This window comes from Engystomops pustulosus, chromosome 4 (assembly GCF_040894005.1).
Source record: "Engystomops pustulosus chromosome 4, aEngPut4.maternal, whole genome shotgun sequence".
NCBI lineage: Eukaryota > Metazoa > Chordata > Amphibia > Anura > Leptodactylidae > Engystomops > Engystomops pustulosus.
In genome coordinates, this window is record NC_092414.1 from 12,437,133 (window position 1) to 12,464,563 (window position 27,431).

General features: G+C 45.8%; 1 protein-coding gene across 1 annotated transcript; it reads right to left on the bottom strand.

Annotated features, from left to right (window-relative positions):
* Positions 1 to 2,050: 2,050 nt before the first annotated feature.
* On the bottom strand, positions 2,051 to 24,797 carry MTPN (myotrophin). The gene is made up of 4 exons (XM_072145171.1): positions 24,568 to 24,797; positions 17,688 to 17,801; positions 17,298 to 17,381; positions 2,051 to 4,597 (listed from the first exon to the last, which is right to left on the bottom strand). Exons 1-4 carry the CDS (start codon positions 24,637 to 24,639, stop codon positions 4,511 to 4,513), a joined length of 357 nt encoding a protein of 118 aa, XP_072001272.1. The 5' UTR covers positions 24,640 to 24,797; the 3' UTR covers positions 2,051 to 4,510.
* Positions 24,798 to 27,431: the final 2,634 nt, after the last annotated feature.

Genomic DNA, 27,431 nt, shown 5'->3' on the forward strand with positions numbered 1-27,431 from the left:
CTTTCTATCATAGCCAGCAGTGGTCAGGGGTCAGCATGGGTGCTCTGACCCCTCTGTGACTACACCCCCATACACAGGGAGCTGCCATGTCCTGTGTGTCCTGACACCTTTCTATCATAGCCAGCAGTGGTCAGGGGTCAGCATGGGCGCTCTGACCCCTCTGTGACTACACCCCCCATACACAGCGAGCTGCCATGTCCTGTGTGTCCTGACACCTTTCTATCATAGCCAGCAGTGGTCAGGGGTCAGCATGGGTGCTCTGACCTCTCTGTGACTACACCCCCCATACACAGCGAGCTGCCATGTCCTGTGTGTCCTGACACCTTTCTATCATAGCCAGCAGTGGTCAGGGGTCAGCATGGGTGCTCTGACCCCTCTGTGATTACACCCCCATACACAGCGAGCTACCATGTCCAGTGTGTCCTGACACCTTTCTATCATAGCCAGCAGTGGTCAGGGGTCAGCATGGGCGCTCTGACCCCTCTGTGATTACACCTCCCATACACAGCGAGCTGCCATGTCCTGTGTGTCCTGACACCTTTCTATCATAGCCAGCAGTGGTCAGGGGTCAGCATGGGCGCTCTGACCCCTCTGTGACTACACCCCCATACACAGCGAGCTGCCATGTCCTGTGTGTCCTGACACCTTTCTATCATAGCCAGCAGTGGTCAGGGGTCAGCATGGGCGCTCTGACCCCTCTGTGACTACACCCCCCATACACAGCGAGCTGCCATGTCCTGTGTGTCCTGACACCTTTCTATCATAGCCAGCAGTGGTCAGGGGTCAGCATGGGCGCTCTGACCTCTCTGTGACTACATCCCCCATACACAGCGAGCTGCCATGTCCTGTGTCCTGACACCTTTCTATCATAGCCAGCAGTGGTCAGGGGTCAGCATGGGCGCTCTGACCCCTCTGTGACTACACCCCCCATACACAGTGGGCTGCCATGTCCTGTGTGTCCTGACACCTTTCTATCATAGCCAGCAGTGGTCAGGGGTCAGCATGGGCGCTCTGACCCCTCTGTGACTACACCCCCCATACACAGCGAGCTGCCATGTCCTGTGTGTCCTGACACCTTTCTATCATAGCCAGCAGTGGTCAGCATGGGTGCTCTGACCCCTCTGTGACTACACCCCCCATACACAGCGAGCTGCCATGTCCTGTGTGTCCTGACACCTTTCTATCATAGCCAGCAGTGGTCAGGGGTCAGCATGGGCGCTCTGACCCCTCTGTGATTACGCTTCCCATACACAGCGAGCTGCCATGTCCTGTGTCCTGACACCTCTCTATCATAGCCAGCAGTGGTCAGGGGTCAGCATGGGTGCTCTGACCCCTCTGTGACTACACCCCCCATACACAGCGAGCTGCCATGTCCTGTGTGTCCTGACACCTTTCTATCATAGCCAGCAGAGGTCAGGGGTCAGCATGGGTGCTCTGACCCCTCTGTGACTACACCCCCCATACACAGCGAGCTGCCATGTCCTGTGTGTCCTGACACCTTTCTATCATAGCCAGCAGTGGTCAGGGGTCAGCATGGGCGCTCTGACCTCTCTGTGACTACACCCCATACACAGCGAGCTGCCATGTCCTGTGTGTCCTGACACCTTTCTATCATAGCCAGCAGAGGTCAGGGGTCAGCATGGGTGCTCTGACCCCTCTGTGACTACACCCCCCATACACAGCGAGCTGCCATGTCCTGTGTGTCCTGACACCTTTCTATCATAGCCAGCAGTGGTCAGGGGTCAGCATGGGCTCTCTGACCCCTCTGTGACTACACCCCCCATACACAGCGAGCTGCCATGTCCTGTGTGTCCTGACACCTTTCTATCATAGCCAGCAGTGGTCAGGGGTCAGCATGGGCTCTCTGACCCCTCTGTGTAGTAAGAAGCCGCCTAGAAGGAACAAAACAGGTGGTCCCTCTGTTCACCACGAAACAGCACCTCTCTTACCCTTGTGGTCAGGTCAGGTATTACATCTCATACCCATTCTAATCAACCATGCAGATCTGTACGCTGACATTTTACCGACACGACCACCAACAACAACAACGTAAAGTTCTTAACATTTATTGTATCCTTTAGGAGTGAACTTCCATAAGTAAAAGTTTTACAATCAGAATAAAAACTAAAAAGTGTAAAGCCTTAATTTATTGGAAGAAAAAAAAAAAAAATAGAACAAAAAAAGAACAAAAACAGGCAAAAATGCAAGCAAAAAGTTGGGTCAAGTAAGAAGATCGAGTCTCTCACTACAAAGCTGGGGTGTGACTTATAAGGCCTCGGACAGGAGTGACCCCGGAGGGGGCGACACTCTGATGACGGACCCCTTGCACCTACACGGGGGCCCCCATGCACGTGATACATTCATTACCTTTAAGTAACATCCAATGAATGTCGGAAATCATAGCAAAGCGCGGAACCTCATTGGCCGAAGAAACAGGAAGTGCCTCGGAGTGATGGGAATGGTTCAAAATTCAAAAAAAATAACTGCCAAAGTAAACGACGCAACGGATGCGAAGAATCATCACCGCCACCGCTAACGGGTTGTACAAAGTGCTGGAGTGGAGGCGTCTGAAGGATTAGTCGAGAATCTGCAGATTCACCTTAAGATCATCGGGAGATGGGCTGAATCAGATGGGGGCCAAATAAAAAAATTAGGATTTCAAAAGGGGAACTGGATTTTTATCACATGGTGAATGGAGAACATTTGTGCTTCTGAATCTAAAAGGCAAAGTAAAAGGCTCAGAGCCTGCAGCAAATACCGGACTTCAAGTGTCGCCACTAGGTGGCGCCAAATGTACCCGGTCACAGATTTAGTAGAATGCACGTGCAATACTAAATCTATGGAGGAACCGGAGGCTACTAAGTCTAAAATATGACAGTACAGGCCCATGTCATGCACAACATGCAGCAAATAGATGGAAGATGACGCCACAAGGTGGCGCCAAAACTGCCTTGGTGACACTTTTAGGAGCAAAACCAAGTCTAAGGAGGGAATCGAAGTCTCCATAGTCTACATAATGACAGTAACGGCCACCAAATTAAAAAACTTAGACTGTAAATGTCACCACTAGGTGGGAATGGGTGGCTGTGAAGTCACAAATATGGACAGTACAGGCCCACGTCATCTGGAAGGACAAATTAAAAGATTTACAATGTCACCACTAGGTGGCGCCAAATATGCCTGGTGACACTTCTAGGAATAAAATTATAAAAAAAAAAAAAAATAAATTAAAAATTAAATTTTACTGACACCCCCGCCTTTAAGCGCAAATCGAAAAAAAAAAACGCTATGAAAAGCAGATAACGAGTGTCGCAGTCAGAAGAAGCAAAAAAAAAACATAACACGCAAATCAATCCTAGAATGGAAAGCTAGTGGAAAATCGCTTAAAGGGAAACTCCTCCTTCGAAGATAATCTATAGATAGTGTTAAGTTAAATACAGATTTTGTGCTTTAGCAAATTTCTTCTCTAGTCACATCCAAAGCAGCAAAGACAGAAATAAAATGAAAAATAAAAAATGCCTCTTGGTATGTGCAAAGAATAATACACGAGTGGAGCTTTGGATGTGACTGGAGAATAAAGCTTGGACTGAGGCAAGAGGATATAATTTGGTGCTTTGGAAGTGACTGGAGGATACAGTGATGCACTTGAGGAAACTAAAGGTTCTTTAGTTAAAAAAAAAAAAAAAACTTTTTGGAATGACTGCAGGTTTTCTGCACAATATGTCTACAGGCTGGAGTAGTAATGTGATGCTTTGGGTGTGACTAGAGCATAAAATCACACTGCTTTGGATGCGACTGGAGTACAAAGTAATTATTTTTTAGGCAAAAAGCGGATAAAATGTGCGAAAACTTTGTGCACAGCATTGTCTGTTATTGGTGTATTAAGTATGATGCTTTGGGTGTGACTAGAGAACAAGATTATTATTATTTTTTTTAATTAGATTACAAAAATTGAGATTAAATCACAGAATCTGACGGGTAACTCAACATTAAATGTAAAATTTTCCATACAGTTTATTACATTTTTTTCCTAATATTTAGGTATTTTGTCCCATATTGTAGCCAGTAAAAGGGGGCGGGGCTTGGTTTATTATCCAATTATACAAAACCTCATTAAACCGCGTCGGGGGTAAGTTTTTATTAAACATTATTGAACATGGTTGAAAAGCCCCAAAAAAATACCAAAAAGCCTGTTTAACCCCTTCATGATACTAGGAATCGGACGGGCTGGGTGTTTTTGGTGGGGTGTGGAATTAGTAATTGTAATTTTTGTTACCCAAAGACACAAAACACCCAACAGCGCTGGCGCCGGTGGTGCATGCGCCAATTCTCGAAAGCGTTTAACCCGATGCCCGGACATTTGGAGTATCAGATGGCGGTGACGGCTGCAGTGTCGTTACTTTGTGTCCTCAGGATTTAGTAGATTGGCGGAATTATGATAAAAAGAACAGGAAACAATAAGACAGCAGTGAGAGGCAAAAAAAAACGTTGCGGACGAGCTCCGGTCCCGTCAATGCAGCAGCTCCTTGATAGACTGGTTGTCTGTGGACTCCAAGGCACTCAGTCCGTCCGGTCCTTTTACGTTCTTGTCGGCTCCCTGGCGGAAGAGAGAAAAACAGAGAAAGAAGGGGAATTAGACAAGAGTCAAGGGGGCGGGGTCAAGCCTCGTAATAAGGAGGAGATCAAGTGTTTGAGCTTAATTGGAAAAATGTAATTCTTTCTTAATAAAACTTAATAGGATATTCCCTGGGGCCCTACAACTATAATGTACAGTGTATATTCCGGGTTCTCCAGGAAAGTGACCGGAGCCTCTTGTGAACATGTGACTACCAAACGTTCCGATGCAGATAGAGGGTTCCACAAGGGAAAAAAACTCCATGGGACCCCCCCTCCCCCTCCTCTCCTTCAGGGTTTTCCAGGTCAACTAGTAAAAAAAGTGAAACAGACTTACAGGATTGTTACCAACAGATGGCACCAAAGAGAGACTTCTCTTCCCTCCCAAGAGCTAATTTGCATAATCTCCCATAAAGCACTGCCCTTACTTCCTGTACCCGCCGACTCTCCTCAACTGAGAACGAGTACTACACAAAAAATACAAAAAAGTCTTGCTAATATCTCACGGTCATCGACTTACAACCCTTCTCCGACGATAAAATTATAAGCCCCTCCCACAGTAAACTTTTTAAATAAAGTCGAGAAAAAAAAGTCGAGACTTGAATCGGGATTTTTAAGCCACTCCCTTCCCCCGTGTACATGAAGCCACAGATTTGTTTCTTATAAACTTACAGGGAATATCTTCAAGCATGAAGAAAAAAAAAAAAAAAAAAAAAAAGAAGAAAGTAATATTAAATAAAACCTGCGCTCTGTTCTGGTGCCTGCGCCGGGGAGTTTTATTACTTTTTTTCTCTTGTAAAGAACAGTAATTAGTTTTGAGGAGTATTTTACGCTGCGGTGGGAAATTGGTTTTGTGTGTTTATCAGCGAGGAGACCTCGGAGGGGTTGGATTGTGCTCGGAGATGCAACGTTCTGGCTCCGGGATGTAATAAAAAACAGGACGGCGCAGGGTTTACGATACGCAGAGCTGAACCAGGAGTGAAAGAAAAAAAAAAATTACACGTGTTTTACGGTAAAAAGGGGAAAAATAAGTCCGGTCCGACAGCGACAAAACACGAGAGCGGCTGTCAGCTTCCACCAGGCTTTACAGCAGCAGATTGACATTGAGCTCTTCTAGTGCAAAACGTTTTTAAGGCTCAAATATCCAAAAAAAAATAAAAAAATTTGGTGAAAAATGTGCAACTTTGTCCCGTGTTGGATACATTGGATTGGACTGGATAGTTATTAAAGGGTTGTCCAACAATCCAAGACCAGGCAACCCAGCGTTTTCCCTTGCTCGGTGACACAGCACCCAGTTACCGGATGTTCCCCGAGTCATGACCCACCTGGGATGCCGCATCTAGAGGATTTTGTGATCCTGTCACAGGGTAGTCCTTAAAATCTTGGGATCCCCAACCCAACACCCATCACGTTTCTGAAGACCCAAGAAATGGTGTACCAGATGATCTCTCCCTTTCCTGTGCAAAGTGGACTTCTACTGGACTCCAATATCGGCTTATCGGAGGTAGTCCAAAGTCCGAACGGTATGGAGCAGGTCAGGGTAACCGGTGGTCCTCTGTTCTGAAGGTCTTGAAGAGTTCTCCTTACAAAGACTGCCATTTAAAGGCCACCGTGAAGGCGTGTGGAGGCTTATAGCCATGGATGCTCCACTAGGGGAGGGATTCGAAACAGCGTTGTCTACAGTTGGGAGTCTGTTCCTTCTGGTTTGGTTTTAATCCTGCATCATGTCATAAGGCTTCCTGAAGGTCATGCTTGATGTCAAGGGAGCTGCCTTACAAGGTAGCTAAAAGAGGTGTGGTTTTCCTTATCCCATCCTGGAAAAAACTTTGCAAATTTTCCCAGAATTCCCCTAGTGGAGCATCCATGGCTATAAGACTCCAAAACAACTTCACGGTGGCCTTAATTGGCAGCATCCGTAAGGAGAACTCCAACTTCCCGACCCTAGTCACCAGCCCTTCAACCAAACCAGTTCCCTACATAGTACTGGGGAGACCCAATCAGGTGGAAACTGCTCTGTCTACAGTTCAGAGCCTGTTCCTTCTGGAATAGATAGACTGGTTTGCTCATGTCATAAGGCCTCTTGGAAGTCATGCTTGATGTCAAGGGAGCTGCCTTGTCAAGGGTAGCTTAAAAGAGGCGTGGTTTTCCTTATCCCATCCTGGAAAACTTTGAGGTGTCTTGGCAGTCAGATCCTAACTGCTCTGTCTAGGCCATGCTCAACACGGACTTCCTAAGCCAAGAGCTAGTCAAAAGCCTGGATGCCCTGAAGGTACGGAGCTGGTCCGACAAACTTACGGTCCCTATTTCTGAATGTCTGGAAGGGTCTTGGCAGTGAGACCCTTACTGCTTTGTCTCAGGAAGTTGGCGTTGAGCCTGGCGAAGACATTCTGCAACGACCCTCCAGACATTCAGAACTAGGGACCGTAAGTTTGTCGGACCAGCTCCATACCTTCCGCTCATCCTGGCTTTGGACTAGCTCTTGGCTTTGGAAGTCAGAGTTGAGCCTGGCCAAGTCAAGACTTAGTCCAAAGCCTGGATGACCTGAAGGTACGGAGGTGGTCCGACAAATTTACGGTCCCTAGTTCTGAATATCTAGAAGGGTCTTGGCAGTCAGATCCTGACTACCTTGTCTCGACCAGGCTCAACGCTGACTTCCAAAGCCAAGAGCTAGTCCAAAGGCTGGATGACCTGAAGGTACGGAACTGGTCCAACAAGCTTGTGGTCCCCAGTTCCGAATGTATTCCGCAGATCCTTAAGGGTCCTGGCAGTTAGACGCCAACACATGACCATACATTTATAGAGGATCACATAATGACTGGGAACGAGGTGTGGCCCAGCAGTCTGAACCCTACTGATCATGATGATATCCCCTATTTTGTTGACCGTAGAACAAGTTAAAAGTGGAAAACCCCTTTAAAATGTCTGAACTCCTCCAAATAACAAAAATGGTGCCTACATAGTATCTCCACCTAAAACAACCAAAAAGTTACTACATTTTTATCTCACTTCCCCTCTCATAAGGATTTTGAAGGACCCTTCACAAGATCTGAAGACCGATTTTGATCTTTCAAAGTGAAAAACCATCAACCCCTTTAAATATCTGAAGCTTTTTACAACTTTGTAAATACATTGACGGGAAACTAATTACAAAAAAGAAAAAAAAAAAAATCTGTGGCTTTGAAGGAGAAGGAAAAAAAAACAAGCGTAACGGGATTTCTATACATTTGAAGGACACTGGTGATAACGCTACAGACGAGCTGAAGTAAGATTGACAGCGACACGTCCCGAGCGCCGGCAGATTAATCGCAAAATCAAGAAGGAAGCGATGAAAGACATTAATTATTTCTTGGGTTTCATTAGGTTTTTTTTTTTCTGGGGGGAGGCGTCGCGGGTGTCAGTCACATTTCTGCCTCGTCTGACAAGCAACCTGGTGTAAATAAATCACAACCTCAATTCTGTACCCCAAAAACACACAAGGATCGCGTTTTGCATTCATCTCAGGTGAAATAATGCTCCTCAGGGGCGTCGCCCTCTTCATCCTTATGTAGATGTCATCATGCACTGTATTTCTTGAATTCTGTTTATTAACTAAGTAGCTATACATATTTCTGGAAATTATAGTCCCCCTTTAACAATTTAAGGGAAGGTTTTTTTAAAAAAAAAAAATGATTTCCTACTCTCCGCTACAAATAAATTAACTGCTCCTCGGGGGCGTCAGCCTCACGTTGTCCCAAATGCTTAAATCGCTCTGGTTGTTTTGCTTATGTAGAAGTTCTTTTGCTTCTGTAGAAGTCTAATCATAAAGTAGACTAATGAAAATTTAAGCCGCCTTAAACTAATCCATCGATCTAGGATTAGGTTCTCCTTTGTTTAACTACTCGGGGGTGTTGCCACATCTCTCTCTGGTCATGTTGCACTGTACATCCAGAATTCTATCTTAACTTGGCAACTACAGAATTTGTGGAAAATATAAGCCCCCATTAAACATTGTATGATAAAGTCATCTCATCTAAAACAAATTGCTCCTCAGGGGCGTCACCTATATTTTTCAATCCTCCCGGTGGTTTTGCTTGTGTAAGTCGTCTTGCACGGTTTTTATAAAATTCCATTCATAAACTAGGTAGCTAAAAATATAAACTCCCTTCCAAAATAATCTACGGTCAGGTTTTCTGATTATTTTCTTTACTTCAGCTAAGGATGTTCCTCAGGGGCATCACCTTGTTACTGGCCTTGCTTGTGTATAAATACTTCTATAAATAGATATCTATCAATGTAGATCTAGAATTATTTTCATGAATATACTAGCTGAAAAATGATCAACCCAGTAACAAGATAGGGTCAGGTTTCAGATTCATCTCTTTCCGTGAGCTAAAAGAATGTTCCTCAGGGGCGTCACCTTCTCATGACTTCTGCCGTTCCTTAGCTTGTGCATATATCACTGCAATTCTAGAATTATTTTTATGAATAAATAGTGGAAAATATTTGACCCAAAAACAAGGTAGGGTCAGGTTTTAAGATTCATCTCTTTCCCTCAACTAAGGGATTGTTCCTCAGGGGCGTCACCTCAACGCTGCTTCTCCTGTTGCTTTGTGTACATATCCTACTCTAGTTCATATATTTTAAATCATGCTCATTAATGAAATTTAGTTTATTTAAATTTATCTTATTAATGAATTTTAGGTCAGGTTTTTAAAGTAAAGTAATCTACACTCCAAAAGATTGGCACAAAGTGCGGGTAACGTGGCGCAAAGGGAGGATAACGCCCTTGAGGAGCAATCACTTCTTTCTAGCTTACTTAGAAATCATCAAAATTTCAAGAACTATTTATCAACCGAGTATACCAAATACAAAAACTTCCCCAAACAATCTATGGTCATAGTTTTGGAGTCAATACTTTTAAAAAGCTCAAAAAATAACTGCTCGGGGGCGGTCCCCTTACTTAAGTCAATCAGTGGCCAGCTTGCTCATGTAGATCTCATCAGGCACTTTTATTTCTAGAATTGAAGTCATGGGTTAGTGTAGTAGTTGACCTGCCATAGGGTGTGACAACTTTACTGCCTCTCAAGGGCAACCACAGCAATGTGGTGGGCTAGCCTAAAAGCAAACTGAACATCACCAAGTAAAAAAAATACTGAAGTCATGTTTCGTGCGATAGACACCCCGAACTAATCCAGTGTTTAAAAAAAATAAAAAAATAAAATAAATTCATATAGCCGTTCAAGAGATAAAGCCTTAAGAAGTTTCCTAGCCATGAGGGTGGTAACCTTGTAGTTCCTCAGGGGTGTGTCTAAGAAGTTGACACCTCCTTGGCTAGTATTTTCAAATTCACACAACTTTTGAACGGGTGGAAGGATTTTTAAAAAACTAACAGCAAATCAATCAGGAGCTTGGCGACAATCTCATGAGGGGTGTCACGCATATTTTGGCTAGAGGGCCCCTTTAAATTGTGTGAAGCGCACAAGGTTTCCACGACTTGTCTTGTCCCACTTGAAAAATTGATACCATATGTAAATTACTCAATGGTTTGTCAAAAAAGATCTCCATCGCCTTCCAATGTGAGGCGTGGCAGCGGAATCATTTCCTCTAGTCGGCGACCACTTGTCACGTCCGGATGACGAACATTAAGATTTGTCTCACGCTCCCGCTCTACGCAATCGTCTCCTTATCTGCTTGGATGCAGCTCCCCGAGCCACAACCTTCATCATCTGAAAAGTACAAAGTAAGATCTGCCAATCAGACGCTTTTCATGAAACGGCGGACACCCTCCCCCCCCCCCCCCCACCCCCCCCCCAACGCTCCGGCCGGCCGCTGTCGCCTTCCTGGAAAGATGAACAGCTTCCCGTGTGTTGTGATCTTATCGCGGCCCGCAGCATCTCCACCGCCAGACACATCGTTTGTAACACACTGCGGAAATAAATGGAGGCTCATGTAACAACCCGGGGGAGAGGGAGACTTATCCAAGTGTAACTTTATAATAGCCAATCAGACTCCAGTGTCCGGCCCGACCATACATGTATGTACATAGGGACTGCACCAGCAGAATAGTGAGTGCGGCTCTGGAGTATAATACAGGATGTAACTCAGGATCAGTACAGGATAAGTAATGTCATGTATGTACACAGTGACTGCACCAGCAGCAGAATAGTGAGTGCAGCTCTGGGGTATAATACAGGATGTAACTCAGGATCAGTACAGGATAAGTAATGTCATGTATGTACAGTGACTGCACCAGCAGCAGAATAGTGAGTGCGGCTCTGGGGTATAATACAGGATGTAACTCAGGATCAGTACAGGATAAGTAATGTCATGTATGTACACAGTGACTGCACCAGCAGCAGAATAGTGAGTGCAGCTCTGGGGTATAATACAGGATGTAACTCAGGATCAGTACAGGATAAGTAATGTCATGTATATACACAGTGACTGCACCAGCAGCAGAATAGTGAGTGCAGCTCTGGAGTATAATACTGGATGTAACTCAGGATCAGTACAGGATAAGTAATGTCATGTATGTACACAGTGACTGCACCAGCAGCAGAATAGTGAGTGCAGCTCTGGAGTATAATACAGGATGTAACTCAGGATCAGTACAGGATAAGTAATGTCATGTATGTACACAGTGACTGCACCAGCAGCAGAATAGTGAGTGCAGCTCTGGAGTATAATACAGGATGTAACTCAGGATCAGTACAGGATAAGTAATGTCATGTATGTACACAGTGACTGCACCAGCATCAGAATAGTGAGTGCAGCTCTGGAGTATAATACAGGATGTAACTCAGGATCAGTACAGGATAAGTAATGTCATGTATGTACACAGTGACTGCACCAGCAGCAGAATAGTGAGTGCAGCTCTGGGGTATAATACAGGATGTAACTCAGGATCAGTACAGGATAAGTAATGTCATGTATATACACAGTGACTGCACCAGCAGCAGAATAGTGAGTGCAGCTCTGGAGTATAATACAGGATGTAACTCAGGATCAGTACAGGATAAGTAATGTCATGTATGTACACAGTGACTGCACCAGCAGCAGAATAGTGAGTGCAGCTCTGGAGTATAATACAGGATGTAACTCAGGATCAGTACAGGATAAGTAATGTCATGTATGTACACAGTGACTGCACCAGCATCAGAATAGTGAGTGCAGCTCTGGAGTATAATACAGGATGTAACTCAGGATCAGTACAGGATAAGTAATGTCATGTATGTACACAGTGACTGCACCAGCAGCAGAATAGTGAGTGCAGCTCTGGAGTATAATACAGGATGTAACTCAGGATCAGTACAGGATAAGTAATGTCATGTATGTACACAGTGACTGCACCAGCAGCAGAATAGTGAGTGCAGCTCTGGGGTATAATACAGGATGTAACTCAGGATCAGTACAGGATAAGTAATGTCATGTATGTACACAGTGACTGCACCAGCAACAGAATAGTGAGTGCAGCTCTGGGGTATAATACAGGATGTAACTCAGGATCAGTACAGGATAAGTAATGTCATGTATGTACACAGTGACTGCACCAGCAGCAGAATAGTGAGTGCAGCTCTGGAGTATAATACAGTATGTAACTCAGGATCAGTGTAGGATAAGTAATGTCATGTATGTACACAGTGACTGCACCAGCAGCAGAATAGTGAGTTCAGCTCTGGAGTATAATACAGGATGTAACTCAGGATCAGTACAGGATAAGTAATGTCATGTATGTACACAGTGACTGCACCAGCAGCAGAATAGTGAGTGCAGCTCTGGGGTATAATACACGATGTAACTCAGGATCAGTACAGGATAAGTAATGTCATGTATGTACACAGTGACTGCACCAGCAGCAGAATAGTGAGTGCAGCTCTGGGGTATAATACAGGATGTAACTCAGGATCAGTACAGGATAAGTAATGTCATGTATGTACACAGTGACTGCACCAGCAGCAGAATAGTGAGTGCAGCTCTGGGGTATAATACAGGATGTAACTCAGGATCAGTACAGGATAAGTAATGTCATGTATGTACACAGTGACTGCACCAGCAGCAGAATAGTGAGTGCAGCTCTGGAGTATAATACAGGATGTAACTCAGGATCAGTACAGGATAAGTAATGTCATGTATGTACACAGTGACTGCACCAGCAGCAGAATAGTGAGTGCAGCTCACACGCGGCTCCTGGGCTGCGGGGCTCGGGCAGTATATTCCCTGCAGTCCTGGGGGTTGTGTTGGTTATCAGACGTTACTTGGTATAATGGGATGATTACCCGGTGGAGCAGGTGAATGATGGGAGTAGTTGCCGTCTCCTCGCTGCCAGGCAAGGCATGAAGCCTCGGTGCCAGTCTCCGGAGCAGTCGCAGTGTCTTAGCATAAACCCGGGTGATGCCATAATGTTTCTTCTAGTGAACAGATTGAGTGAAGCCTCCCCCGAGCGCCGCTCTGTAACCAGTCTGTGAGTGGGAGGCTCAGAGCGCCCCCTAGGGGAGCCCATTATCATACAGTGTATGGAGACCCCACACCACTCTCCTACATCATTAGTCTCCAGACCAGACCCTAAATTATCCATCTCTCATGCAGCCCCCAGACCCTCCATCAACCTCTCTATAATTTTTCGAAACTTTGGGTCTGGTTTCCAAATTACCTAAATTTTCTGCATTTTCAAGTACACAGGGGGGGGGGGCATACCCTAACACTGCTGTGCTCTTACTCTGTTTAGATTCCACATAGCCTCTTCCCCTCTGGCAGCTCATTACCAAGAGCACAGCAGTGTGAGGACATACCCGCAGTACACTGGACTTTACTTACATATTTCACAGTCCTGCTGCTACTAACATACACAAAATGTATGATTACACACCCCTCCAGGGACAATACACAACACTGACTGCAGAGAGCAAAAAGCTCAGCAGTGTGAGGAAGTTTTCCCCCAGTACATTCTGGAATATAAATTTTTCCACAGTCCTGCTGCTACTACTTACATACAGAAAGGCATGACGACACAGATTTCCAGGTATCATCTAACACTGGCTGCAGAGATCACAGAGCACAGGGGTGTGAGAAAAGGCCCCCAGTACAATTCTGTAGTACAAATCCCTTTTCTTACAGTCCTGCTGCTACTAACATTATACACAAAGGTCTGATTTATACATCTGAAAATATCCAACTATGGAAACAGAGAACACAGAGCACAGCAGTGTGAAATAAATTTAAAAATCTATATTCCAAGATGGTCCTGGGGGCGTCCTCACACTGCTGTGCTCTCCCCGCTTCCACTATAGGGTAATTTCAGATGTATAATCAGACCTTTGTGTATGTTGTTAGTAGCAGCAGGACTGTGATAAAAGGAGTTCTATTACAGGATTGTACTGGGGGCATTCCTCACACCGCTGTGCTCTGTGATCCCTGCAGCCAGCATTAGATAAAATACCTGGAAACCTGTGTGTTAGTAGCAGCAGGACTGTGAAATATGAATTTATATTCCACAATTATAGCACAGTCCTGCTTCTACTAACATCTCACCATTATAGCCATTCATAAGAACATACTCCCCTGTGGGCATTACATCTGTGAACCAGGGAGCTCAGGCTGAACACGGCAATAAGTGTGTTTTTGAGGGGCTGCAATCTAAAGAGAGATTCGGATACGCCCCCCCCACCCCCCATTACACTACCCCCCCTCCTCTATGCTTTTAGCCAAGCATAAAGCGATGAGAAAACAGATGCCAGGCGGCGCACGGCGAGATCCGGGAAGAGGCTAAGCCACTAATTCCAGCAGAAGCCGTTTGGAAATAAAAAGACAAAGCGGCAAGGTGGCGCTGGCACGGAGATAACTGGCAGAGGACGCTGGCACCCCGGGCGCATTGTCACTTGTAGGTTACAAAGGAGCAGAGAGAATTATAACAAGGGTCATGTCGTGCTCCAGCGGCGCGGACAGAACAGCAGAGACGTACGCAGCCCCCGAGCCGCCGCTGTGCGCCAAGTAAACAATTTATTAGATTTGGAAGCGCGCGGTGTATGAGGAATACAGAGAGAGGACGCCATACCAAAAGTACAGAGGGGGAGGAGCAAACTCCACGGAAACTTGACGAATTTAATCAGAACCGGTCACAGGGAGATTGTCTGTAGACGTTAGGACAAGGAATACAGATGAGAGAACAAGACTAAGCGGAGGAGAGAAGAGGAAAAGTTGCAGGAAAGCTCAAATTCACATTGAAAAAAAAGTGTTAAAGTCGCAGGACGGAACCAGTTCTAAATCAGATAAGGTGCACAGGTCGCACGAAGGCACAAAAGAGAGAGTGCTTAAAGCTGCAGGACGCCATTGATGCAAAAATCAGCAAAAGTGCACAAAGTTGCAGGAAGACACATATGTAAACGAACTGGTATGCGGTAAGTCGCACAATTAAATCGGAGGGAGTGCGTAGAAGGGTGTGTGCATAAAGCTGCAGGGAGGCGCAAAATCCCATCAAAGAACGTGTAAAGTTAGTGGAGGACACAAATTAAAAAAATAAATAAATAAAAAAAAAAAAAAAAAAAATCAGTGAAAGTTGCAGGAAGGCTCATATTCAAAAGATGAGGGTTCCGAGGTCGCAATAAGGTACAAATTCCAGAGAGGAGTGTTCAAAAAAAGTTGCATGAAGGAACAAATTTAAATGAAAGCGTGCCTAAACTTGCAAGAGGACACGGATTCAAATCAGTAAGCGAGTGTAAAGAAGGCACATATTCAAAGCAGAGTGTTCAAAAAGTTGCAGGAAGGTGCCAATTCAAATCAGAAGGAGTGCGTAAAGTTGCAGGAAGGCACAAACACCAATCAGAACCTGTGCAAAAAGCTGCAGGGAGACACACATTCAAATAAAAGAGCGTGTAAAGTTGCAGGAGGACACAGATTCAAAATCGGTAAGCAAGTATAAAGTTGCAAGAAGGCACATATTCAAAATGGAGAGTTTTTAAAAGTTGCAGGAAGGCACACATCTAAATTAAATAGTGTGCAGAAACTACCTGGGGTACCCATTCAACTCAGTAAGTGTGCAGAAAGGCATAATTAAAGGAGAGTGTTCAAAGAGTCACAGGAAGGTGCCCAATTAAAATCAGTGAGAGCCCGTAAAAGTTGCAAAAAGGCGCAAATACCAATCAGAACGTGTTCAAAAAGTTGCAGGTTGGCACACATTATAATCAGAGTTGCACAAAGTTGCGAGAGGTACACGTTTAAAATCAGAGTGAAATTAATAGTGAACAAATCTGCTAGAAAGTCCAAATCAGAGAGTTTAGATAAAGTCGCAGGAAGGTGCAATTTTACATCAGAGTCTACAACAGCGGGATTTTCTTGCATCTCACATCATGAATGAAGCACAGCTGCGTCCTGCGACAGTACTCTGCCCCCTGTATATCCCTGCCAGGGAGTAAGGGGTTAATAGCGCCACAATTATCAGGAAGCAGAATTAATCCTTTCCCGCTCCGGCCTCGCACCAGGAACGGCTTAGTCTGTATTAATAGGAAAAATAAGATACACAATAAGAATAATCAGCGGGATGGGAGGAGCGGCTGCGGCCTGAGAAGATTAACCCTGTGCGCCCTGATCGCTAATCACTGGCGGAGCGCAGCCCCTCCTCGTCATAGTTACACTACAAAGGGGAGGGGCTTTTCAAACCGTTAACCCCCCCAGATTCTGCAACTCCAGCATCTAAGGGGTTGGTAGGGCGGAGGGGATAATTATTCCCCTGAGCGGTTAACCTATAATTACTTGCAAGAGGAGAAGGAGACTGACCAAGTTTCTTATTGGGAGAGTCAGTCTCCTTCCCCCTCTGGCAGCCATGTGTATTTGTGTGCCTTCATGGGTACTGCTCCTTTTAACAAAGAGTTGCCAACGAAGTAAAACTACTGACTTCTAGTGATTTACTGCATCCAGAGGGGGAAGGAGACAAACTTGGAACAATATATACATACACACACAGCTGTCTGAGGGGCAATGAAGGGCAAGGATAAATAGTTCAAAGTTGGTCTACTTCCACCTTTTCACAAAACGCGTAGTATATAGTCACTAGTCAAAGGGGGTTGGGACCAACTATATACACAGCTACCATAGTGGGAAGGAGACTAACTAGGGACTATATACATACTCACTTTAGCAGGGGAGAAAGGGTGTTGGGAGTGGAGACTCACTAAAGATTATAACACACAACTTCCTGAGGGGTAAGGACACTTACTAAGGACTGTATACACAGCTGCCAGAAGGGAAAGGAGACCAAAATATATATATATATATATATATATATATATATATATATATATATATATATATATATATATTATATATCCAGCTCTGCAAGAGAGGGGGGAGGAGACTGACTAAGGACTATACACATATCAATACATTTGCCAAAAGGGTGGAAGAAGATGGTCTTGGAACACACGTAATGATGGCCTGGGCCCTCCAAGGGTTACTCTGGGTCACATGGTCCGCCCTTAGTCATAGCACATAGTAATCACACTATGCTCATGTGCGGCAGTTGGAGTGACTGAGGGTGCCGGATCTCTGCAGGTGCCGATCTTGGACAACCCCCCTTTAATCCATGGGTTTATGGACATTACTGTGGATTCCGGAGTGATTGACCCTCTAAACCTCACGCTTGTAATGAGTGGAGGGGGATATAGACACAGCCCCCCCACCATCACCACAGTATATATGCTAGAGATCCTCACCCGCTCCAGGAGCAGCTTGACCGTCTTGGTGTGTCCCTCGTAGCAGGCGGACAGGAGAGGGGTGATGCCGTGTTTATCTGCAGCCTACAACAAAGAAACATCATCATCAGCAGCGGGAATTATTCCCACAAATCCTTTGTGCATGGTCGCCGTCTTAGGACACGACCACCCTCCTGACAATCAAAGTGTCTGCATATTCTGATTTAAAGGGGGGTCATCCATTCTCTGATCACCTGTTATCAGTACAGCCCATCACCACCAGGGGCTGTGAATGGAGTCAGGTGGCAATACCAAGCACAGCCACTATATAAAGTATGGCGCTGGTGAGGAGTGAAGAGACCTTAGTACTGATCCTTGATCGGGTCTCGGACCCCCAGGGCAGCCACTTACATTGATGTCGGCTCCTTTTGCCAAGAGATATTCCAAGATCTCGTTCTGTCCGCAGTCGGCAGCGTAATGTAGAGGCTTCCGCCCGCCCTCCAGCGTCCGGTTCACGTCTACACCCTATAAAAATAGAATAAAATACAATTTACCCGGAATATTCGCACATGGAGGGATGTGTAATCATACATTTAGGTTGTTAGTAGCAGCAGGACTGTGATATTAAGATTTACATTCCAGGATTGTACCGGGGGTGTGTACTCTGCAGTCAGCATTAGATGTCGTTGGTGAGATGTGTAATCAGACCTCTGTTTGAGTTGTTAGTAGCAGCAGGACTGTGAAATATGGATTTATATACAAGGATTGTACTGGGGACATAACCTCACACTGCTGTGCTCTGTGCTGCCCGTATTGTGTAATCATACCTAACACAGGCTGAACAGGGCACAGCAGTGTGAGGTTATGTCCCCAGTACAATCCTTGTACATAAATCCATATTTCACAGTCCTGCTGCTACTAACATACACAAAGTTATTTACCCTGGAAATTTGTGTAATCATACCCATCTTTCCAGGGTAAATATCTTTGTGTATGTTAGTAGCAGCAGGACTGTGAAATATGGATTTATATTTCAAGATTGTACTCTAGGTCCTCACACTGCTGTGCTCTCTGCATTCAACTCATACTTTGCACCTGCAGCAAGTATTGTCCCCAGAGAGATGTGTAATCATACCTTTGTGCTTGTCGCTAGTAGCAGCAGGACTGTGAAATAAGGAATTTTAGTCCAGGATGGTAGAACTGTGAGCATGTCCTCTCACTGCTGTGCTCTGTACAGCCAGCGTAAGGTATTGTCCCTGGAGAGATGTGTAATCTTGCATTTGTTTATGTTGTAAGTAACAGCAGGACTGTGAAATATGGAGTTCTATACAAGGATTGTACTGGGGACATAGGCTGCACAGAGCACAGCAGTGCGAGGTTGTGTTAGGTATGATTACACATCTTTCCAGGGTAAATATCTTTATGTTAGTAGCAGCAGGACTGTGAAATATGGATTTATATTTCAGGACCATACTGGGGGCCGGTCCTTACACGGCTGGGCTGCTGTTAAATGCAGAGCGCAAAGAGCACAGCAGTGTGGGGAAACTTTCAAGTCAGTCATCTGGCCACATAACTTAGTCCTAGTCCTAATGTCCAATTAAAGGGGTATTTGGGTCACTCTCGGTATGATAGGTAGGTGTTTGGGGCCCTGCAATAACAAGAAGGGGGTCAAATTTCTGTATATGAAGAAGTAGGGGGTAGATTGTCCCCCTTCTGTCTTATCTAGAGGACCAACTTTAAAAAATATCACCATACTTATTTTTCCTCCTCACAGGTCGGTGACCTTTCATCCACGGATCACATGACCAGTCTGGGTTTGTAATACCTGTCTCAGCCACTATACAATGTGTCACACACAAATCAATGAAAGACGCGTCATATTTGACAGAACACAGAGAGGACACCAATAGTCACAAATGTATTTCTTCTGTGTCCGGTATTGTATCAGTGCAAATGGGGCTGTAATGCAATACCAGATACAACCTGAGGTCAGGAGGGGGCGCTGCTTCTGAAAGAATCATGCTGCGTTATACTAACCCTGGAAAGTTGGATAACCTGGCACCTATCGGGTCCCGTTCACATCACCTCTTGTTGATGAAGTCTCACGAATACACCTTACAAATTTCACCTACAGCCCCTCCCACCTGACACAGGAAGTGACCGATTTGTATCCGAATGCCGATCCACCGTAGAGAGGATTAAATGAAAACATGCAGGTACCTTAACCCCCAGAAAGTTGGGATAATCTGGCACCTATCAGGTCCTGATCACACCCCAAATGACAGATTGCATATTTTACATCGTGCCCCTCCCACCCGACAAAGGAAGTGACTGCCTGACTACCGATTACGCCAAAGGGAGGATTAAACTATGCAGGTACCTTGACCCCCAGAAAATTGGGATAATCTGGCACCTATCGGGTCCTGATCGCATCTCCTTCAATGATTTGTTCTCATATATACATCCTGCAAATGTTACGTAGAGCCCCTCCCACCTGACAACGGAAGTGTCTACTGTGTGGTCAGCCAAACAAGGCGTTCCACTGAAATAGACCCATAGAAAGCTGGTGATAATCTGGCCCTTATCAGGTCCTGATCACATCCCAAATTACACCTTGCAAATTTTACATTGTGCCCCTCCCACCCGACAAAGGAAGTGACTGCCTGACTACCGATTACGCCAAAGGGAGGATTAAGCTTAAAAAAAAATAAAAAAATAAAAAATGCAGGTACCTTAACCCCCAGGAAGTTGGGATAATCTGGCACCTTCAGATCCTGATCACATCACCTTTGTTGCTGCAAATGACAGCTTGCAAATTTTACATCGTGCCCCTCCCACCCGACACAGGAAGTGACTGCCTGACTACCGATTAAACGTAAAAAAAAAAAAAAAATAGTCAGAAAACCTGGCCCTTTTTAGGTCCTGATGATGTCACCTTCGGAAGTTGTAGAGTAACTGGAACTACAGCGCCGAGTTCTACTCATACGCCCGCCAGACGCGCTGAAGGGCGCGGGGGGGGGGGGGCATTAACCTGATAAAAGCTGGACAATTCGACGCCCACAAGTTTGTATAACCCGGAACCTATTGGGTCCGTATAACGATACTGAGGTAAGAAGAAGAAGAAGAAGAAGAAGAGCCGGCGCTAGAAACACCCACCCTGCCTGTGGACCCACACTCTTCTCCTGAAATCCTCTGTGCTGTCTATGGCCTCAGGTCACTCCCCCCTCCCCCGCAGGGTCAGGTTTCGACCTCAAATATACAAAACCACCTAAACCACTAATATATGAGAAAAGAGGAAGTCACACAAGTGCAATGTGTGGGGAGGGGAACCTCATCCAATCATCTACAGCGTGGACATTATTACAGGGGGGTTACGACCCAACGACGAAGGTGGATGTTGTGGAGCAGTACAGTATGTAGATGGCACAGAGCACAGCAGTGAGAGGAAACTATTACTACCCCCCTCCAGTACAATCGTGGAATTTTACATTCATAGTAGCTACTAACAACATACACCGAGGGGCGATTAGACATCTCTATAGAGACAATATCAAACACTGCCTGCACAGAGCACAGCAGTGTGAGGACACGTGTCCAGTGCACTGGGAGAATCTACACTCCTGCTGTTACTACACACACACAAAGGTCTGATTGCATTCTCAGGTGTGTGTAGGGGGGGGGGGGGTCATGTAGGGGGGTGTTGTGTAAGCAAAGTACAGGAACAAAACCAAACTCGAGGCGAGGTAACGCGCGGGTCAGCTGCTGCTTCAGCACTTCACACAGGAGGAGCGGCCGATCCCTGGGAACATTGCTGAGGTCGGGGTTATTCTTACAGGGGGTGGGGGGGCAGGTGCGACACATAGACATAGCTGCAGGCCGCTTCTATATGGCGCACTGCTATGGATTCTAACCCTCTCTCTCAGAAATTCTTTGATGAGATGCTAATTGTTCATACAGAGCCTGCTGGTTCTTACAGAAAAAAAAATAAAAATTACCAAAATGTTGTAAAGTTCGGATTGGGATGGACCCACCTCAACAATCACAACATAAGAGAGAGTCCAATATGATCGGGCAGGTTCAGTGTGAACAAAGCCGTACAAGAAACGTGACCCCCTCATGTACCCGAACCCTTATCATACAAGGTCCGAATCCTCCTCTAACCGATGGGTCCAAAGTTACTCCTCCGGCCCGTTATCTGTAGTCAGACGTCTTACCCCTTGTGTAACTCTGCTTCCCGTCTGTGAACGAGAACTCTGCGCCCCTATGACAACACCGCCTGGAAATGTCTACTTACTCTACTATAGCTGAGGCTCTCTAGGTGCAAACTAGGGAACCTGTCATCATATATTCACATATACAGATAGTTCCCATGGATCCCTATTACAGGGAACCGGTCACAAGGGACCTCATTTTCACTAGAGACGTGTTGCAGGATCCCATTACACCTGTAGCACATAGAGGCGATGTACAGGAAGGGCTCCCCCAGAGGTCCTGATATATTTGCCCCTCCCCCATCATATTAACCTCCGTACTTCCTGCAAACAGGAACCGACCAATCACAGCTACAGACTGCAGCATCACCAGGAGCGTTACTCACCCTACACTGGAGCATGAGGAAGCCAGGAGGAGGAAATACTTGTCCTCCAGAGCTGCACTCACTATTCTGCTGCTGGTGCAGTCACTGTGTACATACATGACATTACTTATCCTGTACTGATCCTGAGTTACATCCTGTATTATACCCCAGAGCTGCACTCACTATTCTGCTGCTGGTGCAGTCACTGTGTACATACATGACATTACTTATCCTGTACTGATCCTGAGTTACATCCTGTATTATACCCCAGAGCTGCACTCACTATTCTGCTGCTGGTGCAGTCACTGTGTACATACATGACATTACTTATCCTGTACTGATCCTGAGTTACATCCTGTATTATACTCCAGAGCTGCACTCACTATTCTGCTGCCGGTGCAGTCACTGTGTACATACATGACATTACTTATCCTGTACTGATCCTGAGTTACATCCTGTATTATACCCCAGAGCTGCACTCACTATTCTGCTGCTGGTGCAGTCACTGTGTACATACATGACATTACTTATCCTGTAAAGATCCTGAGTTACATCCTGTATTGTACTCCAGAGCTGCACTCACTATTCTGCTGGTGCAGTCACTGTGTACATACATGACATTACTCATCCTGTACTGATCCTGAGTTACATCCTGTATTATACCCCAGAGCTGCACTCACTATTCAGCTGCTGGTGCAGTCACTGTGTACATACATGACATTACTTATCCTGTACTGATCCTGAGTTACATCCTGTATTATACCCCAGAGCTGCACTCACTATTCTGCTGCTGGTGCAGTCACTGTGTACATACATGACATTACTTATCCTGTACTGATCCTGAGTTACATCCTGTATTATACTGCAGAGCTGCACTCACTATTCTGCTGGTGGTGCAGTCACTGTGTACATACATGACATTACTTATCCTGTACTGATCCTGAGTTACATCCTGTATTATACTCCAGAGCTGCACTCACTATTTTGCTGGTGCAGTCACTGTGTACATACATGACATTACTTATCCTGTACTGATCCTGAGTTACATCCTGTATTATACCCCAGAGCTGCACTCACTATTCTGCTGCTGGTGCAGTCACTGTGTACATACATGACATTACTTATCCTGTACTGATCCTGAGTTACATCCTGTATTATACCCCAGAGCTGCACTCACTATTCTGCTAGTTATGTACTCCTTCAGCAGAACACTGAGCGCTGCTCTGGAGCAGATAACATATGATTAGTGCAGTTCACAGTGACACGACATGTAATAATATGGATTTTTCTCATGAAATCATTGACAGCCATGAGTCAGGTGTTGCACAATGACACCAGTGCGGATACTGGGACCATTATAACCGGACCCCGTGTACTGGGACGGGTCGGTGTCATCCCTATAATCTTACACCTCTGGGGAATCTTGTAGTAAGTGAACACATAATCCTCCCGCTCTGATGCAATGTGTAAACTTAGCAGCAGGGACGCATCTCGTGAGGCCGATATAAGAGCTATTAATAGGTCATTTGTAGGGGGACAATCGCATAGGTAGCAACTCCCCGGACTGGAGGGGCTATCTGCCTCTATTACTTGACTACAACTCCCAGAATCCCCTGCTAGGACTGGAGAACACTCTAGTAATGCACCTCATAACCCGGAGCTGAATTCACAATCACCTTCACTTCAGAGCTGAAATCCTCTCATACTTCCGGCTTCCTCAGCTCTATCCAGGGGGATGTGTAGTGTGGACCCCAGACAAGGGGTGAAAGGTTACACAGAGGTCACAAACTTAACTGTTTAGGGTTCTGAGATTTTAATCAGTGAATCCAGAGGCCATGGGTCACCCTGGGGCGACATAAGGGGGTTTAACCTTTACATTCCAGATTTGTACAGTGTCCTCACACTGCTGTTCTCTGTGCTCTCAGTATCCATTGTTAGACATTGTCCCTGGAGAGGTGTAATCAGACCTTTGTGTATGTTAGTAGCAGCAGGACTGTGATAGATGGCTCTCATGATAGTTGGACACACCCCGAAGTGTCATAAATATACCCGAAGGAGAGAGGTAACTAGCCAATCAGAAGAGATCGGACCACCAGGAGTAGGGATCACCTCCTGATTAGTAGAGGGTCCCTTCTGTTTGCTGCCATTGATGTAATATTCATATTCTATTGGGGGGGATCCGATTTCTGAGACCCCTGTTCTCATAATCAGACCCCAACCAATCAGTTAGTCAGGCAATTTAAAGGGATCCTACACTGTGTAATATTTGGGGGGGGGGGAAGGGGTCTCTATGACCTGGGGGTGGTACCTGCAATGACCTCCTCCCCTAAAAAGATAGCGGCGGGCCCCATCCCAGCACCGTAGGGCCACACGTGACATCCCTAAACTCATAAAACCGCATCATCCAAAGCGGACTTCCCCTTTAAGTAACTGCACTATAACTCAGCAGGAGAGCAGGGACCCCCGACAGACACCAAATCTCTCTCTGTATCACCACTAGGGGGGGCGTAAAACTGAAAATTTGAGGGGATTTGTCTTAGTAACTGCCTCCAGGGTAGTCTGAAGGGGGTGGGCGTGGCCGGAGTCACGTGACGGGCCCCTCCTGACAAGGCAGTGAGGGGGTGAAAAGTGCATAAAGTCCCGTCACGTGACCCCCCCCCACCCCACCTCTTATAGTTGTACAGAGAACTTAGGGTTAATATACGGAGCACTGACCCCGGAAACGAACTCGTTGACCACGTCCAGGTCTCCGTTCTTCAGCCCCCACATCAGCTCCTTGTCACACATGATGGCGGCGGGAGGAGAAGACACACAGCGCGGCCTGTGGCAGTGACTGCAGCCTCCGGCGGCCTCTATCTATCCGCTTCCTACACACTGACAGACACACAGCGCCGCTACAGCCCCGCCCTGCCGCCGCCGGCGCACTGACGTCACCGCTGCGTGAGCGCCCCCCCCCCCACGTGACCCCGGCCGCCTGAGGAGGGGGGAGGAGAGGGGTGACGTCACCAGCGCTCTGAAGAAGAGGCAACTCCCGTCCAATCAGGTCACTGCAGACTTTTTTTTTTTAAAACTTTGTTTATTGATTTTATGTTTTACAAAAATCAATTCTACTTATGGTGGAATTTTACAATTTAAGTAGGTTTTGCTAAAAAATGACGAGTCATTAGAAGCAGGGGCTGCTGTATACTCCTCCTGTGATGTCATTGCTATGCTAGGCTATGACGTCATGCACGGCCATCATGTGACCGCTGCAGCCAATCGCCTGGCCTCTTAAGTGCAGTGTGTGATGTCACCTCTGTGATGTCACGTGCGTCAATTGTACGATTGTCAGGGGAACGTCGTATGTGATGTCATCGCTGTGCTCTGATGTCACGTCAGTGTGACGTCATTGCTGCGCTAACGTCCCATTCTACGATCATATGGTCTCTACAGCCAATCGGTGGTCATGTAATTCAGGTATGTGATGTCATCGCACCGCTCTGGTGTCACGTGTCTCAATCATATGGTGGCAACAGCCATTTGCGGGCTCTGTGGTCACATGGATCACGTATGTGATGTCATCGCTGTGCTCTGATGTCGCCTACATGAAGGGGTATACCTCCACCCACAAACTATGGAGGCGGGAGGAGGGGGTGGATGTTCTGCTGAAGAGATCGATTGTTTTTGCATCTGTCAGACGCACATACACAAACCAACCAAGCAGAGATACAAGATGAGCCATGTGCAACACCCTGTTCCCCGTCTCTTACCTCACACCTTAGTGTTCCCAAACAGCATAATGCCCCCCTAAGTAGCCCCCCCTCACAGCATGGTCACTTGGGAGGATGCTACATTACTTATATCATGGAGGGGACACTATGCTGTAGGTGACTGTGATATTTTTAGGGGCGCAGTGTGGAGGTGCAGACATCATGTCATTCTGAACTTGAGGATAATTTTTCCCTGCAAGGACTTTGCCAGGAAAGGAGAGAGGAAGAAGGACACGGATAAAACCTAAATTATACAGTCGGAGATGTATTTATCTTCTGCTACTCAGGGGTGAACCTAAACCCCCTGTTGCTGGAGGTGAGTTACCGAATTGCGTCCCCTCTCTGTACCATCTTGCGGTCACATACAAGGTTATGTTTTTATGATCGGGTATGAAGAGACATTATTAAGCGTCAGACCCTGCTGCTCCCTATCACGCTGCCTGAGGCAAGAGGCTCAACTCGCCTCATAGCTATTGCACCCCTACATATACTCCACAAATATATATCGGCGCAAATGGGAAATATTCGGGATACACGTCGGGAAACCGCAAATCGGGCGCTTAATAAATGACCCCCATTGTATCCATCTGTTTCATCTTCTCTTTCCTGTGAATGAGGGGTCAGTCCCGCTATTAGTCCTTCCCATTAATATGATTGCACTGAGTGCGGCAGCGGCGCCGCCGCTTATCCCAATCCCTCAGGATAACGGACGCTACTAAATCCATATTACAGGATTATTACAGCGAGAAAATCTGTCAATTTGTGTAAGAACTTTGCGAGGTTTAATACAGGAGACACGAGGATTTACCGCTAGACTGCGCCGATATACAGCAGGAAACACGAGCAGCTCAACGGGTGGGGGGCACGAGAGACCCCTCATATAGGAGGCCACGGTACAAGGACCCCTAATATATATATATACCTGTATATAACAGCACTACAACTGTGTGTATTATCCTGTACTGTGACATCACTGTGTGTATTATCCCTGTACTGTGACATCACTGTGTGTATTATCCTGTACTGTGACATCACTGTGTGTATTATCCTGTACTGTGACATCACTGTGTGTATTATCCCTGTACTGTGACATCACTGTGTGTATTATCTCTGTACTGTGACATCACTGTGTGTATTATCCTGTAATGTGACATCACTGTGTGTATTATCCCTGTACTGTGACATCACTGTGTGTATTATCTCTGTACTGTGACATCACTGTGTGTATTATCCTGTAATGTGACATCACTGTCTGTATTATCCCTGTACTGTGACATCACTGTGTGTATTATACCTGTACTGTGACATCACTGTGTGTATTATCCCTGTACTGTGACATCACTGTGTGTATTATCTCTGTACTGTGACATCGCTGTGTGTATTATCCCTGTACTGTGACATCACTGTGTGTATTATCCCTGTACTGTGACATCACTGTGTGTATTATCCTGTACTGTGACATCACTGTGTGTATTATCCCTGTACTGTGACATCACTGTGTGTATTATCTCTGTACTGTGACATCACTGTGTGTATTATCTCTGTACTGTGACATCACTGTGTGTATTATCTCTGTACTGTGACATCGCTGTGTGTATTATCCCTGTACTGTGACATCACTGTGTGTATTATCCCTGTACTGTGACATCACTGTGTGTATTATCCCTGTACTGTGACATCACTGTGTGTATTATCTCTGTACTGTGACATCACTGTGTGTATTATCCCTGTACTGTGACATCACTGTGTGTATTATCCCTGTACTGTGACATCACTGTGTGTATTATCCCTGTACTGTGACATCACTGTGTGTATTATCTCTGCACTGTG